Source organism: Gigantopelta aegis, chromosome 15 (genome assembly GCF_016097555.1).
Source record: "Gigantopelta aegis isolate Gae_Host chromosome 15, Gae_host_genome, whole genome shotgun sequence".
NCBI lineage: Eukaryota > Metazoa > Mollusca > Gastropoda > Neomphalida > Peltospiridae > Gigantopelta > Gigantopelta aegis.
In genome coordinates, this window is record NC_054713.1 from 653,357 (window position 1) to 670,758 (window position 17,402).

The 17,402-nt window shown below is 40.2% G+C and overlaps 1 protein-coding gene across 1 annotated transcript in view; it reads right to left on the reverse strand.

The window, feature by feature from the left end:
• Window positions 1-1,423: 1,423 nt before the first annotated feature.
• The window catches only part of LOC121390251 (ubiquitin conjugation factor E4 B-like), an 87,016-nt gene continuing 71,037 nt past the window's right edge, over window positions 1,424-17,402 (reverse strand). The window contains exons 19-26 of the mRNA XM_041522034.1: window positions 17,157-17,389; window positions 15,676-15,802; window positions 11,793-11,937; window positions 10,521-10,655; window positions 9,598-9,789; window positions 5,287-5,461; window positions 3,067-3,216; window positions 1,424-1,667 (exon numbers count right to left, since the gene is read on the reverse strand). Coding sequence (XP_041377968.1) covers window positions 1,603-1,667; window positions 3,067-3,216; window positions 5,287-5,461; window positions 9,598-9,789; window positions 10,521-10,655; window positions 11,793-11,937; window positions 15,676-15,802; window positions 17,157-17,389 — 1,222 coding nt within the window. The 3' untranslated portion in view covers window positions 1,424-1,602. The remainder of the gene's footprint in view (window positions 1,668-3,066; window positions 3,217-5,286; window positions 5,462-9,597; window positions 9,790-10,520; window positions 10,656-11,792; window positions 11,938-15,675; window positions 15,803-17,156; window positions 17,390-17,402) is intronic.

Sequence of the window (17,402 nt, forward strand, 5' to 3'; positions counted from 1 at the left end):
TGCAATATGAAGACTGCACTTTTTCAAACATGGTAAAACAATATCCTAGCATACCCACCCACTCACTTGGTCAAATACACCCACATCATCATATTCACATTTCTCTCTTCTGTGGTAAATATAAATTTACTAACATTCCATGATTTACAGTGTGTTTTATTAACACGATGAACTACAAAACAACTTAAATAATAATTTACGGAAAAAAATATCGGTGAATAAAAACCAATTCAGAAACCTTTACACATGGTCCAAAATCAAACTATTACAACACAGATGAAGCCCGTTGGTATTCTGCTAATGACTGAGTGAAAGCCCTTGAAGAATGAGTTTCTGGTAAATGACTGAGAGCGTTGCCAACTTAATCTAGTGGCAAATGTACTAAAACAATAAAACAGACTTTCTGCTAGACCCGACATGATCAAATACTGATCTGGTGAATTGACATGATCAAATACTGATCTGGCGAACCTTAACCAAGCTGTAAGAAAAGATTGGGTACTTGCAATGGAGGCACTTGGTCAATTTGTATTAATCTGCAAATTAAATTGCCTGCAATATTTGCACACTAAACTGCCTGCAATATTTGCACGGCATTAAAAAAATGCCAGCAATATTTGCAGACAATGCATAACATTAAACTACCTGCAATATTTGCAAACCATTATTTGCAGAATTTGCGCAGCATTAAACTGTGTGCAATATTTGCACAGCATTAAACTGCCTTCAATATTTGCACAGCATTATTTGTAGACTTTGCACAACATTAAACTGCCTGCAAAATAGGCAAAGTCTGAGACTATTGGTAGATTTTGCACAGCATTAAACTGCCTGCAAAATGTACATGGAATTAAACCACCTGCAAGATAGGCAGTGTTAAACTGTCAACAGTGATTCACAAATCATTCAACTTTCTACAACAGCCACTGACCTGTGGGGGACATTTGCACAGCATTGAACAATCTGAATATGCACTGCATTAAACTGTGATATTTGCACATTAAATTGTGTGCAAAATTTGCATTAAATTAAACTGCAGGATTTGAATGAATCAAACTATGCAGTATTTGCACAACATGAAAGAGTTTGGCAGGGTTAACACATTATTAATCTGTGTGCAATATTGACATGACAACCTGTAAGGATTTACACATAATTAATTATGATAATCCACAATATAAAACTGCAACGATTGGCAGCATTACATTTATACAGCATTTGCACAATATTAATTTATCTGTGGTTCTAGTTCATACTCCTGTCAGCCAAAACTAGACTGACCTTCACTCATAATAGACCCCCTCCAACCCCCAAAACCATCAACAACAAAAATGACATGCTGGTCAACAACCTGTTACCCAAATGAGGTTCAAACACACCTTTCCTGGACTGAGATTGCAATTCACAGCAGATGATTAAAACAAAGAAGAGCCACTTATCTTAACCGCTTGAATACATGACCAATACAGTAACATTCCATCTGACCCAGACCTGTGACTTTACAAAAAGTCACGGCAAGGGAAGGGTGTAATAAATACAGGTATTTAACTGATAGAAACAAATGTCTTTGTTAAATGCAGTTTGTCAAAATGACTTGAAAGATCATGGGTTATTTCCCCTTTGTTTGCTCTTCTTCCATGCTTCAATTCGTGCTTTCAGCTCGGTCTCTGAAAAACACAAAATGAATAAGAAAAATGGTTTTAAAAATCTACAACCTGCAGCTACTGGTTGGAATAGAACAAGCATTGTGAGAGTACAAGCAAAAGCAATGCATGTCATCTACTTGACCCAACAAATGTTCCTGTCTCCAAAGTTCAAATGCCATAACTCTGTCAACAATGGGTAAACCACAACAAAAGTCAAACTTGACTGTGGATAGTGGACTACAAAAAGCTGACTGTGAATACCAAACTGTGGCTACCCCCCCCCCCCCCCCCCCCAATGGGACTAATAAAGAATTGAGTGAATACAAAACTTTAGCTATGTCCTGTACCCACCCCACCCCGACCAGTAGGGGACTACATACATGTAGACTTGACTGTAAATACCAAACTGTGGCTACATCCCCCCCCCCCCCCAATGGAACTAACAAAGAATTGAGTGAATACAAAACTTTAGCTATGTCCTGTACCCACCCCACCCCGACCAGTAGGGACTACATACATGTAGACTTGACTGTAAATACCAAACTGTGGCTACATACCCCCCCCCCCCCCATGGGACTAACAAAGAACTGAGTGAATACAAAACTTTAGCTATGTCCTGTACCCACCCCACCCCGACCAGTAGGGGACTACATACATGTAGACTTGACTGTGAATACCAAACTGTGGCTACATACCCCCCCCAATGGGACTAACAAAGAATTGAGTGAATACAAAACTTTAGCTATGTCCTGTACCCACCCCACCCCGACCAGTAGGGGACTACATACATGTAGACTTGACTGTAAATACCGAACAGTGGCTACATACCACCCACCACACCCACCCACCCACCCCAGACTGGCAGGGGACTACAAAGAGCTGACTGAATATCAAACGATGGCTACGTCCCACCCCCCACCCACCCGACTAGTAAGGACTACAAAGAGCTGACTGAATACCAAACGATGGCTATGTCCCCCCCCCCCCCCCCCCCCCCCCCCGACTAGTAAGGGACTACAAAGAGCTGACTGAATACCAAACGATGGCTACGTCCCTCCACCCCACCCCCCGGACTAGTAGGGGACTACAAAGAGCTGACTGAATACCAAACAGTGGCAACATACCCCCACCACCCTACCCCCCGGACTGGTAGGGGACTACAAAGAGCTGACTGAATACCAAACGATGGCTACGTCCCCCCACCCCGGACTGGTAGGGGACTACAAAGAGCTGACTGAATACCAAATGATGGCTACGTCTCCCCCCCACCCCACCCCCACCCACCCCCGGACTAGTAAGGGACTACAAAGAGCTGACTGAATACCAAACGATGGCTACGTCCCCCCCCCCCCCCCCCCCCACCCCCGGACTAGTAAGGGACTACAAAGAGCTGACTGAATACCAAATGGTGGTTACTGACCTGGAACTAGCTCCTCCTCTGTGAGCGGCTGCCGGTTGAATGGGTCGGTCTGCGAGTTGAGCAGGTGTCGCAGGATGATGGATCGGTCCATGATGTTGCCACTAGGGGGCAGCAGCACTGGGTCCTCCATCAAGGTATCCATCAGCGGGTCTGAAAGTGTTTAACCAAACCACTAGAGCACATTCATTTATTACTAGTCTGAAAGACCAGTTAGTTTGTTTTGTTTAATGACACTACTAAAGCAGATCAGTTTATTAATCATTGCCTATTGGATGTGAAACATTTGGCAATTTTTATATATAGTCTTAGAGGAAGGAAATGTTTTATTTAATGATGCACTCAACTCATTTATTTACGGTTATATGGCGTCAGACATATGGTTAAGGACCACAAAGATACTGAGAGAGAAAACTCACTGTCGCCGCTCCATGAGCTACTCTTTTCGATTAGCAGCAAGGGATCTTTTATATGCACCATCCCACAGACAGGGTAGTACATACCATGGCCTTTGATATGCCAGTCGTGGTGCACTGGCTGGAACAAGAAATAGCCCAATGGGCCCACCGACAGGGATCGATCTCGGACCGACCGCACATCAAGCGAGCGTTTTACCATTAGGCTAAGTCTCGCCCCTATAGTCTGAGAGAGGAAATCTGCTACATTTTACCATTAGCAGCAAGGGATCTTTGATATGCTCTTTCTCAAACAGGACAGCAAATACCACAGCCTTTCATATGCCAGATGTTGGGGCTGATTGGGACAGAAAAAATAGCCCATCACAGGATGGGTCCACTAAGGTGATTTGACACAAGCACGTCAGACTAGCACTCTACCAACTGACCTACATCAGGGCTCGAACTTAGAATTTGATACCTACATTGTACAGAAGTTTTGAAAAGTCTCTGCCTTGGGAAAAAAGCCCACTGACCAGAGTAATTTTTATCCACCGGCACAAACCTGCCATGAGCACCTACAGCAATTGCCATTAGAGAAAAGTTTAACATCCACCTTCTGCTGACATGACAGCACATACCACATACCTTTAAACTCATCTGGGATGTGGCAGCACATACCACATACCTTTAAACTCGTATGGAACATGACAGCACATATCACATACCTTTAAACTTGTCTGGGACGTGACAACACATACCACATACCTTTAAACTTGTCTGGGACATGACAACACATGCCACATACTTTTAAACTCATCTGGGACATGACAGCACATACCACATACCTTTAAACTCATCTGGGACGTGACAGCACATATCTTTAAACTCATCTGGGACATGACAGCACATACCACATACCTTTAAACTCATATGGTATATGACAGCACATACCACATACCTTAAACTCATCTGGGACTTGACAGCACATACCACATACCTTTAAACTCATATGGTATATGACAGCACATACCACATACCTTTAAACTCATCTGGGACATAACAACACATACCTTTAAACTCAACTGGGACATGACAGCACATACCACATACTTTTAAAATTATCTGGGACATGACAGCACATACCTTTAAACTCGTCTGGGACATGACAGCACATACTACATACCTTTAAACTCGTTTGGAACGTCTCCGTAGTCAAGCACGGCCTGACACTTCTGTGTGACGATTTCCTCCACCTGGTTCTGGAAAGATGTGACAGCACATACCACATACCTTTAAACTCGTCTGGGATGTCCCCGTAGTCAAGCTCAGCCTGACACTTCTGTGTGACGATTTCCTCCACCTGGTTCTGGAAAGACGTGACAGCACATATCACATACCTTTAAACTCGTCTGGGACGTCCCCATAGTCAAGCTCGGCCTGACACTTCTGTGTGACGATTTCCTCCACCTGGTTCTGGAAAGACGTGACAGCACATACCACATACCTTTAAACTCGTCTGGGACGTCCCCGTAGTCAAGCTCGGCCTGACACTTCTGTGTGATGATTTCCTCCACCTGGTTCTGGAAAGACGTGACAGCACATACCACATACCTTTAAATTCGTCTGGAACGTCCCCGTAGTCAAGCTCGGCCTGACACTTCTGTGTGACGATTTCCTCCACCTGGTTCTGGAAAGAAGTGACAGCACATACCACATACCTTTAAACTCGTCTGGGACGTCCCCGTAGTCAAGCTCGGCCTGACACTTATGTGTGATGATTTCCTCCACCTGGTTCTGGAAAGACGTGACAGCACATACCACATACCTTTAAATTCGTCTGGAACGTCCCCGTAGTCAAGCTCGGCCTGACACTTCTGTGTGACGATTTCCTCCACCTGGTTCTGGAGTGCCTTGAATTGCTGGATCTCTGACTCAGTCTTGATGTGCGCCTTCATCATCCGCGACAGGGCGTCGTCAAACAGCTCCTTTCGGTATGAGCGCTGGAAACAAATTAACACACAGGATTAGTATAATGATAAACACTTAACACACACATCACAGCATATACCATGAGATGGTTTTCTCTAGAAACAAATTAACACACAGTATTAGTATAATGATAGACACTTAACACAGACATCACAGCATATACCATGAGATGGCTTTCTCTAGAAACAGATTAACACACACGATTAGTATAATGATAAACACTTAACACAGACATCACAGAATATACCATGAGATGGTTTTCTCTGGAAACACATGAACACACATGATTAGCATAATGATATACACTTAACACAGACATCACAGCACATACCATGGCTTTTGTCATCCATGACAAAGCATTGTCAAATACATGTAGCTCCTTCCTGTACTGGAGACAGCTCAACACAGAGTTAATATAATAATACACACTTCCCACAGACATGACAGCACATACCGTGAGATTTAATATGACCTTTTGTCAACCGCTAGTATCGCCTTTCTGTATGAGCAGTCGAAACAGATCAACACTGGGTTAATATGATAATATACACTTCCCACAGACATGACAGCACATACCATCACTTAATACAAGTTTTGGTCATCCAAGCACCTCAGAATAGTTGTGAGCTAAATTCTGCACCCAAATGTGTAATAATACATTTCATACAGTGTAAACGTGTCTCACTTCATCGTCAGTCATGTAAACCAAGGGGGTTAATAATATAACGTATTGGTTTAAACCATGTGTGTAATAATACATTTCATACAGTGTAAACGTGTCTCACTTCATCGTCAGTCATGTAAACCACGGGGGTTAATAATATAACGTATTGGTTTAAACCATGTGTGTAATAATACATTTCATACAGTGTAAACGTGTCTCACTTCATCGTCAGTCATGTAAACCACGGGGGTTAATAATATAACGTGTCGGTTTAAACCATGTGTGTAATAATATAATGTATGTCAGTTTAAACCATGTGTGTTATAATATAATGTATGTCACAGTTTAAACTACCTGTGTATGTCACAGTTAAACCACCTGTGGTATGTCAGTTTAATAATAATATAATGTGTCGGTTTAAACCATGTGTGTAATAATATAATGTATGTCAGTTTAAACCATGTGTGTTATAATATAATGTATGTCACAGTTTAAACTACCTGTGTAATAATATAATGTATGTCACAGTTTAAACCACCTGTGTAATAATATAAAGTATGTCAGTTTAAACCACCTGTGTAATAATATAATGTATGTCAGTTTAAACCACCTGTGTAATAATATAATGTATGTCAGTTTAAACCACCTGTGTAATAATATAATGTATGTCACAGTTTAAACCACCTGTGTAATAATATAAAGTATGTCAGTTTAAACCAGTAATTAAACCACCTGTGTAATAATATAAAGTATGTCAGTTTAAACCACCTGTGTAATAATATAATGTATGTCACAGTTTAAACCACCTGTGTAATAATATAACGTATGTCACAGTTTAAACCACCTGTGTAATAATATAATGTATGTCACAGTTTAAACCACATGTGTAATAATATAATGTATGTCACAGTTTAAACCACCTGTGTAATAATATAACGTATGTCACAATTTAAACCACATGTGTAATAATATAACGTATGTCAGTTTAAACCACCTGTGTAATAATATAACGTATGTCACAGTTTAAACCACATGTGTAATAATATAATGTATGTCAGTTTAAACCACCTGTGTAATAATATAACGTATGTCACAATTTAAACCACATGTGTAATAATATAATGTATGTCACAGTTTAAACTACATGTGCAATAATATAACGTATGTCACAGTTTAAACCACCTGTGTAATAATATAACGTATGTCAGTTTAAACCACCTGTGCAATAATATAATGTATGTCACAGTTTAAACCACATGTGTAATAATATAACGTATGTCACAGTTTAAACCACCTGTGTAATAATATAACGTATGTCAGTTTAAACCACCTGTGTAATAATATAACGTATGTCACAGTTTAAACCACCTGTGTAATAATATAATGTATGTCACAGTTTAAACCACATGTGTAATAATATAATGTATCTCACAGTTTAAACCATGTGTGTAATAATATAACGTATGTCACAGTTTAAACCACCTGTGTAATAATATAATGTATGTCACAGTTTAAACTACCTGTGTAATAATATAATGTTATCTACAGGCTAAACCATGTGTGTAATAATATAGCGTATTTCACAGTTTAAATCACATGTGTAATAATATAACATATGTCACAGTTTAAACCATGTGTGTAATAATACAATGTATCTCAGTTTGAACCACGTGTGTAACAATGTAACGTATCTCACAGTTTAAACCACATGTGTAATAATATAACGTATCTCACAGTTTAAACCACGTGTGTAATAATATAACGTGTCACAGTTTAAACCACATGTGTAATAATATAATGTATGTCACAGTTTAAACCACCTGTGTAATAATATAATGTATGTCACAGTTTAAACTACCTGTGTAATAATATAATGTATGTCAGTTTAAACCACCTGTGTAATAATATAATGTATGTCAGTTTAATCCACCTGTGTAATAATATAATGTATGTCAGTTTAAACCACCTGTGTAATAATATATGTCACAGTTTAAACCACCTGTGTAATAATATAATGTATGTCACAGTTTAAACCACATGTGTAATAATATAATGTATCTCACAGTTTAAACCACCTGTGTAATAATACAACATATCTCACAGTTTAAACCAAGTGTGTAATAATATAACATAGGTCAGTTTAACCCACATGTGTAATAATATAACGTATCTCACAGTTTAAACCATGTGTGTAATAATATAACGTATCTCACAGTTTAAACCATGTGTGTAATAATATAACATATCTCACAGTTTAAACCAAGTGTGTAGACATATAACATATGTCACAGTTTAAACCATGTGGGTAATAATATAAAGTATCTCACAGTTTAAACCATGTGTGTAATAATATAACATATGTCACTGTTTAACCCATGTGTGTAATAATATAACATATGTCACTGTTTAACCCATGTGTGTAATAATATAACATATCTCACAGTTTAAAGGACATTCCTATGTTTGCTGCTAGTTTTAAGATTTCATCGACTAACAGTCTTTTTAACGATTTTAATTACATATAAAAATATTTTTCTGCATATAATATTAGTGGCTGTATTTATTAATTTGTTTCGTATGTACGAAATTATTTGAAGACAAAATTCAGTTTGGGCTTGTTAAAAATATTAAGACGACCAGAAACACATTGAATAAACAGACACTGGTATTATAAACTAGAAAATATATTTAATATGTAAGTTTAATTGTACAAATATTTTATTAGTCGGAAACATCCTACAATGCAGCAAACTCAGGAATGTCCCTTTAAACCACGTGTGTAATAATATAACATATGTCACAGTTTAACCCATGTTGTGTAATAATATAACATATGTCACAGTTTAAACCACGTGTGTAATAATATAACATATGTCACTGTTTAACCCATGTGTGTAATAATATAACATATGTCACTGTTTAACCCATGTGTGTAATAATATAACATATCTCACAGTTTAAAGGACATTCCTATGTTTGCTGCAAGTTTTAAGATTTCATCGACTAACAGTCTTTTTAACGATTTTAATTACATATAAAAATATTTTTCTGCATATAATATTAGTGGCTGTATTTATTAATTTGTTTCGTATGTACGAAATTATTTGAAGACAAAATTCAGTTTGGGCTTGTTAAAAATATTAAGACGACCAGAAACACATTGAATAAACAGACACTGGTATTATAAACTAGAAAATATATTTAATATGTAAGTTTAATTGTACAAATATTTTATTAGTCGGAAACATCCTACAATGCAGCAAACTCAGGAATGTCCCTTTAAACCACGTGTGTAATAATATAACATATGTCACAGTTTAACCCATGTTGTGTAATAATATAACATATGTCACAGTTTAAACCACGTGTGTAATAATATAACATATGTCACAGTTTAAACCACGTGTGTAATAATATAACATATGTCACAGTTTAACCCATGTGTGTAATAATATAACGCATCACAGTTTAACCGAGTCTCACCTCGTCGTCAGCGATGGCAGTGGCGAAGTCGTCACAGTCTAGGTGGAGGTAGATGTCGGTCAGACTGTTGAGCAGTTTGCGCGGCTCCCAGCCGTACTTCTCGGGGTTCTTCACCTTGAGGTTCTTACACTTGGAGCCACACAGCTGCTGCAGGTTGAAGTTGAGCATCGCGGCCAGGCGCTGGGCAAGCTCCTGAAATCAAATCAGAGAAAAAAAACACATTTCCAGAGATGAAAATTTTAATATTGATGGTTGGGTACTGCGATTGGCTCTAGGGTTAGAGTTGCACAACTGTTGAAAATGGCGATCCCAATTCATAAGCAGAAGCAGAAACCATAGTGTAAGTTTTTGCATGGACAAAATGGAAAATATTTAAACAGAGGAAAATCAGGAAACATTGTACAGACGATAAAAATCTGGAATTCTCTGTAGTTTTGTCCCATTGGAAACTGAATACAAAATGTTTTATCTCATATAAGGTAGTACTAAACCAAATAAGTTCTGGATGGGTCAAAGTTCGATGTGCACCAAACTTTTGATAGAGTCCCTGCAAGTCCTGTGATTGGTGCTAAATGTGAGTGTGTTGGCTATAAAACAAATTAGTTTCATCTGGACAAAAAATGTATGCACTTTTATGGGGTACCTGTAAAAAAAAGTACTCAAATTTTGTGATAATCCTAAAATAGGAAAAACACATTTTTTTCTCTCCATTTTTTAAGAATACTTAACCTAACCTCTCCCAACATACAATTTTCATCAGTTCTTGCAGATTGGTTCAAACATCCCAACACCCAATGAAAAGATTACTATCATTTTCCATAATGTCTAGGGAACATGTTCTTTCGATTGAATCTTGTCAGTAATTAACTTGCTGCCACCAGAATAAACTGAACACATTTAAAAGACGGTGCCCGACAATGTACCGGTGTGAGGAATGGGCGGCGAATCTTCTCGGTGAGGTACTGGAACATGTCGACGGTCTCCGTGGCCAGCGTCAGGTACGACCGACACTGTCTCTCGTCCATCGCCAGCTGTCTCTGCCGTGACTGCTGCTGCTCCTGAAAACAGGAAAATCAAACCCAATCAAGATTTTAGACAAAACAAAAACCCCTTTAGTTCACCTTAACATAACTGTACATTGTAAAAAGTATGTCACATAGTTTAAAGAGTATGGGTTTGGCTTTCTGTTGTACTTGAGACAGTGGGCGGAGTTATATGATGTACCTTGGTCTGTGCCTCTCACTGGGCAGAGTTATCCATCATCTTCGGGACCTTGTGAATGTGTCTCAAACAGTGGGAGGAGTTATACAACATATCTTGGTCTGTGCCTTCACAGGTGGAGTTATCCATCAATATCATGAATGCGTTATATGACGTACCTTGGTCTGACTCTCCTCTTGGGGCCAGGGCGGAGTTATTCATCATCTCCTGGACCTCGTGAATGCATTTAAGACAGTGAGCGGAGTTATATATCATACCTTGATCTGCACCTCCCATTGGGTGGAGTTATCCATCATCTCATGAATGTGTTTAAGACAGTGGGTGGAGTTATATATCATACCTTGGTCTGTGCCTCCCACAAGGCAGAGTTATCCATCATCTCCTGGACCTTGTGAATGCATTTAAGACAGTGGGAGGAGTTATATATCATACCTTGGTCTGCACCTCCCAATGGGCGGAGTTATCCATCATCTCATGAATGTGTTTAAGACAGTGGGTGGAGTTATATATCATACCTTGGTCTGTGCCTCCCACAAGGCAGAGTTATCCATCATCTCCTGGACCTTGTGAATGCATTTAAGACAGTGGGAGGAGTTATATATCATACCTTGGTCTGCACCTCCCACTGGGCGGAGTTATCCATCGTCTCCTGGACCTTGTAAATGCATCTCAAACAGTGGGAGGAGTTATATATCATACCTTGGTTTGCACCTCCCACTGGGTGGAGTTATCCATCATCTACTGAACATTGTGAATGTGTTTGACAGCGGGCGGAGTTATATAACATACCTTGGTCTGCACCTCCCACTGGGCAGAGTTATCCATCATCTCCTAGACCTTGTGAATGCGTCTCCAAACAGTGGGCGGAGTTATATAACATACCTTGGTCTGCGCCTCCCACTGGGTGGAGTTATCTATCATCTCCTGGACCTCGTGAATGTGTTTAAGATAGTGGTCGGAGTTATATAACATACCTTGGTCTGCGCCTCCCACTGGGTGGAGTTATCCATCATCTCCTGGACCTCGTGAATGCGTTTAAGACAGTCAAGACTCTCGTCCAGTAGAAACGTGGTGTCATTCATCAGCATGTTGACAAACTTCACAAACTGTTTGCCTTTGCTGGAAAACAACAAGAGAGAAAACATTACATTTTTGAATCAGTGAAAATCATTGTCAGCAGGAAGAGACATGTGACTGAAGAGCTGAAGAGCCACAGTCAAGCAGTGCAGCCATGGAAGCAAGGAATGTTTTATTTAAGGACACACTAAGCCATTTTAATTATGGTTATATGGCATCAGACATATGGTTAAGGACCACACAGATATTGAGAAAAACATCTGCTGCAATCATGCAATGGGCTACTCTTTCCGATTAGCAGCAAGGGATCTTTTATATGCAGCATCCCACAGACAGGATAACACATACCATGGCAAACTGTGTAGCACTGGCTACAACAAGAAATAGCTCAAAGGGCCCAATGACTGGGATCGACCCTAGACTGACCATACATCAGGCGAATGCTGTACCACTGGGATACATCCCTGACTGTGCAGCCATACCAACCACCGACTTCTGAGCAGATGCACTGTCGTGACGGAACAACACATCTTTCGTGAAATCTTCATCACAGACAGCACATTTATCACAATGTTTTGAATTATTTTTTGCTATGTACCGGATAGTTAGCCATCATGTTGCATAATCACATCATGTAAGCAGATGCCTTCCTAGTTAGGCCGACAACTTTTTTTATTAGACCTCATTTAATATATTTTATTTATCTTAAAGTTTATATAAATTATATAATTTAAACTTCCACTTTTAAACGAGTCAGCAATAATAATGCAAATATGAATTGTTTTTAAGTAACATGCTAAAATACTTCATCTGATCAAGACAAATTAACAGGTGATAATTATCTCTGATACTCACTTTGCCTCGGATATCATTTTATAATTATCTCACACTCACTTTGCCTCGGATATCATTCTATAACTATCTCACACTCACTTGGCCTCCGATATCATTCTATAACTATCTCTGATACTCACTTGGCCTCCGATATCATTCTATAACTATCTCACACTCACTTGGCCTCCGATATCATTCTATAACTATCTCTGATACTCACTTGGCCTCCGATATCATTCTATAACTATCTCTGATACTCACTTTGCCTCGGATATCATTCTATAACTATCTCACACTCACTTGGCCTCCGATATCATTCTATAACTATCTCTGATACTCACTTGGCCTCCGATATCATTCTATAACTATCTCACACTCACTTGGCCTCCGATATCATTCTATAACTATCTCACACTCACTTGGCCTCCGATATCATTCTATAACTATCTCACACTCACTTGGCCTCCGATATCATTCTATAACTATCTCTGATACTCACTTGGCCTCCGATATCATTCTATAACTATCTCACACTCACTTGGCCTCCGATATCATTCTATAACTATCTCACACTCACTTGGCCTCCGATATCATTCTATAACTATCTCACACTCACTTGGCCTCCGATATCATTCTATAACTATCTCTGATACTCACTTGGCCTCCGATATCATTCTATAACTATCTCTGATACTCACTTGGCCTCCGATATCATTCTATAACTATCTCTGATACTCACTTTGCCTCGGATATCATTCTATAACTATCTCACACTCACTTGGCCTCCGATATCATTCTATAACTATCTTTGATACTCACTTGGCCTCCGATATCATTCTATAACTATCTCACACTCACTTGGCCTCCGATATCATTCTATAACTATCTCACACTCACTTGGCCTCCGATATCATTCTATAACTATCTCTGATACTCACTTGGCCTCCGATATCATTCTATAACTATCTCACACTCACTTGGCCTCCGATATCATTCTATAACTATCTCACACTCACTTGGCCTCCGATATCATTCTATAACTATCTCTGATACTCACTTGGCCTCCGATATCATTCTATAACTATCTCACACTCACTTGGCCTCCGATATCATTTTATAATTATCTCTGATACTCACTTGGCCTCCGATATCATTTTATAATGATCTCTGATACTCACTTGGCCTCTGATATCATTCTATAACTATCTCTGATACTCACTTGGCCTCCGATATCATTCTATAACTATCTCACACTCACTTGGCCTCCGATATCATTCTATAACTATCTCACACTCACTTGGCCTCCGATATCATTATATAACTATCTCACACTCACTTGGCCTCCGATATCATTCTATAACTATCTCTGATACTCACTTGGCCTCCGATATCATTCTATAACTATCTCACACTCACTTGGCCTCCGATATCATTCTATAACTATCTCACACTCACTTGGCCTCCGATATCATTCTATAACTATCTCTGATACTCACTTGGCCTCCGATATCATTCTATAACTATCTCTGATACTCACTTGGCCTCCGATATCATTCTATAACTATCTCTGATACTCACTTGGCCTCCGATATCATTTTATAATTATCTCTGATACTCACTTGGCCTCCGATATCATTCTATAACTATCTCACACTCACTTGGCCTCCGATATCATTCTATAACTATCTCACACTCACTTGGCCTCCGATATCATTCTATAACTATCTCTGATACTCACTTGGCCTCCGATATCATTTTATAATTATCTCTGATACTCACTTGGCCTCCGATATCATTTTATAATGATCTCTGATACTCACTTGGCCTCCGATATCATTCTATAACTATCTCACACTCACTTGGCCTCCGATATCATTCTATAACTATCTCACACTCACTTGGCCTCCGATATCATTCTATAACTATCTCTGATACTCACTTGGCCTCCGATATCATTCTATAACTATCTCTGATACTCACTTGGCCTCCGATATCATTCTATAACTATCTCTGATACTCACTTGGCCTCCGATATCATTTTATAATTATCTCTGATACTCACTTGGCCTCCGATATCATTCTATAACTATCTCACACTCACTTGGCCTCCGATATCATTCTATAACTATCTCTGATACTCACTTGGCCTCCGATATCATTTTATAATTATCTCTGATACTCACTTGGCCTCCGATATCATTTTATAATGATCTCTGATACTCACTTGGCCTCCGATATCATTCTATAACTATCTCACACTCACTTGGCCTCCGATATCATTCTATAACTATCTCACACTCACTTGGCCTCCGATATCATTCTATAACTATCTCTGATACTCACTTGGCCTCCGATATCATTCTATAACTATCTCTGATACTCACTTGGCCTCCGATATCATTCTATAACTATCTCTGATACTCACTTGGCCTCCGATATCATTTTATAATTATCTCTGATACTCACTTGGCCTCCGATATCATTCTATAACTATCTCACACTCACTTGGCCTCCGATATCATTCTATAACTATCTCACACTCACTTGGCCTCCGATATCATTCTATAACTATCTCTGATACTCACTTGGCCTCCGATATCATTTTATAATTATCTCTGATACTCACTTGGCCTCCGATATCATTTTATAATGATCTCTGATACTCACTTGGCCTCTGATATCATTTTATAATGATCTCTGATACTCACTTGGCCTCCAATATAATTCTTTAATGATCTCTGATACTCACTTGGCCTCCGATATCATTTTATAATGTTCTCTGATACTCACTTGGCCTCCGATATCATTCTATAATTATCTGATACTCACTTGGCCTCGGATATTATTCCATAATTATCTGATACTCACTTGGCTTCTGATATCATTCTATAATTACCTGATACTCACTTGGCCTCTGATATCATTCCATAATTATCTGATACTCACTTGGCCTCTGATATCATTTTCATCTGATGTGCGGGTATTGTCCACATGGTCTTGAAGATAATACTGAGGTGATAGCGGATCGTGAACTTGTCGTAGAACTCACTACTCGCTCCCGTCGTCTCGATCTCTGTACAACAACAAATATCACAATTCTGAATATATATATAGGTGTAGCTTTATAAAAATAACTTTACAATAACTACATAAACCTCCCTCAAAAAACAGACAATCATAACAAATATCTATCTCAAATTAGGTGCCAGTCATTACATACAAAAAAGTTGGTGAGGGTGTGCATGTTTACCTGTATAAAGGGGGTGCATGTTTACCTGTGCATAACTGTACGAGGGTGGGGACCAGGAAGTTGATGGTGAGGGTGTGCATGTTTACCTGTATAAAGGGGGTGCATGTTTACCTGTGCATAACTGTATGAGGGCGGGGACCAGGAAGTTGATGGCGAGGGGGTGCATGTTTACCTATATAGAGGGGGTGAATGTTTACCTGTGTAGAACTGCATGAGGGTGTGCACCAGCAAGTCAATGGTGAGGGGGTGCATGTTTACCTGTATAGAGGGGTGATTGTTTACCTGTGTAGAACTGCATGAGGGTGGGCACCAGGAAGTCGATGGCGAGGGGGTGCATGTTTACCTGTATAGAGGGGTGAATGTTTACCTGTGTAGAACTGCATGAGGGTGGGCACCAGGAAGTCGATGGCGAGGGGGTGAGTGTTTACCTATGTAGAACTACATGAGGGCAAGTACCAGGAAGTTGATGGCGAGGGGGTGCATGTCTACCTGTATAGAAGGGGTGCTTGTTTACCTGTGTAGAACTGCATGAGGGCAGGTACCAGGAAGTCGATGGCGAGGGGGTGCATGTTTACCTGTGTAAAACTGCATGAGGGCGGACACCAGGAAGTCGATGGCGAGGGGGGTGCATGTTTACCTGTATAGAGGGGGTGCATGTTTACCTGTATAGAGGGGGTGCATGTTCACCTGTATAGAGGGGGTGCATGTTCACCTGTATAGAGGGGGTGCGTGTTTACCTGTGTAAAACTGCATGAGGGCGGACATCAGGAAGTCGATGGGGAGGGGGTGCATGTTTACCTGTATAGAGGGGGTGCATGTTTACCTGTATAGAGGGGGTGCATGTTCACCTGTATAGAGGGGGTGCGTGTTTACCTGTGTAACACTGTATAAGAGCGGGCACCAGGAAGTCGATGGCGAGGGGGTGCATGTTTACCTGTATAGAGGGGTGAATGTTTACCTGTGTAGAACTGCATGAGAGCGGGCACCAGGAAGTCTATGGCGAGGGGGTGCATGTTTACCTGTATAGAGGGGTGCTTGTTTACCTGTACAGAGGGGTGCATGTTTACCTGTATAGAGGGGGTTGTGTTTACCTGTGTAAAACTGTATGAGGGCGGGCACCAGGAAGTCTATGGCGAGGGGGTGATTGTTTACCTGTATAGAGGGGGTGCGTATTTACCTGTGTAGAACTGCATGAGGGCGGGCACCAGGAAGTCTATGGCGAGGGGGTGCATGAGCAGGGCCTCGTTGAGTTTCTCGGCGCGCGGCTGGACGGCTGGCTGCAGGACGAACATCACCTCGACCAACTTGGCGTTCAGGTACGGGTTGAAGATGTATGAGCTGCAGACCATCACAACCAACAGCTGCAGGATCCGGCTCGTCCCGGGGTCATCCACGATCTGGGGCATGTACCTGTCACAGAAGA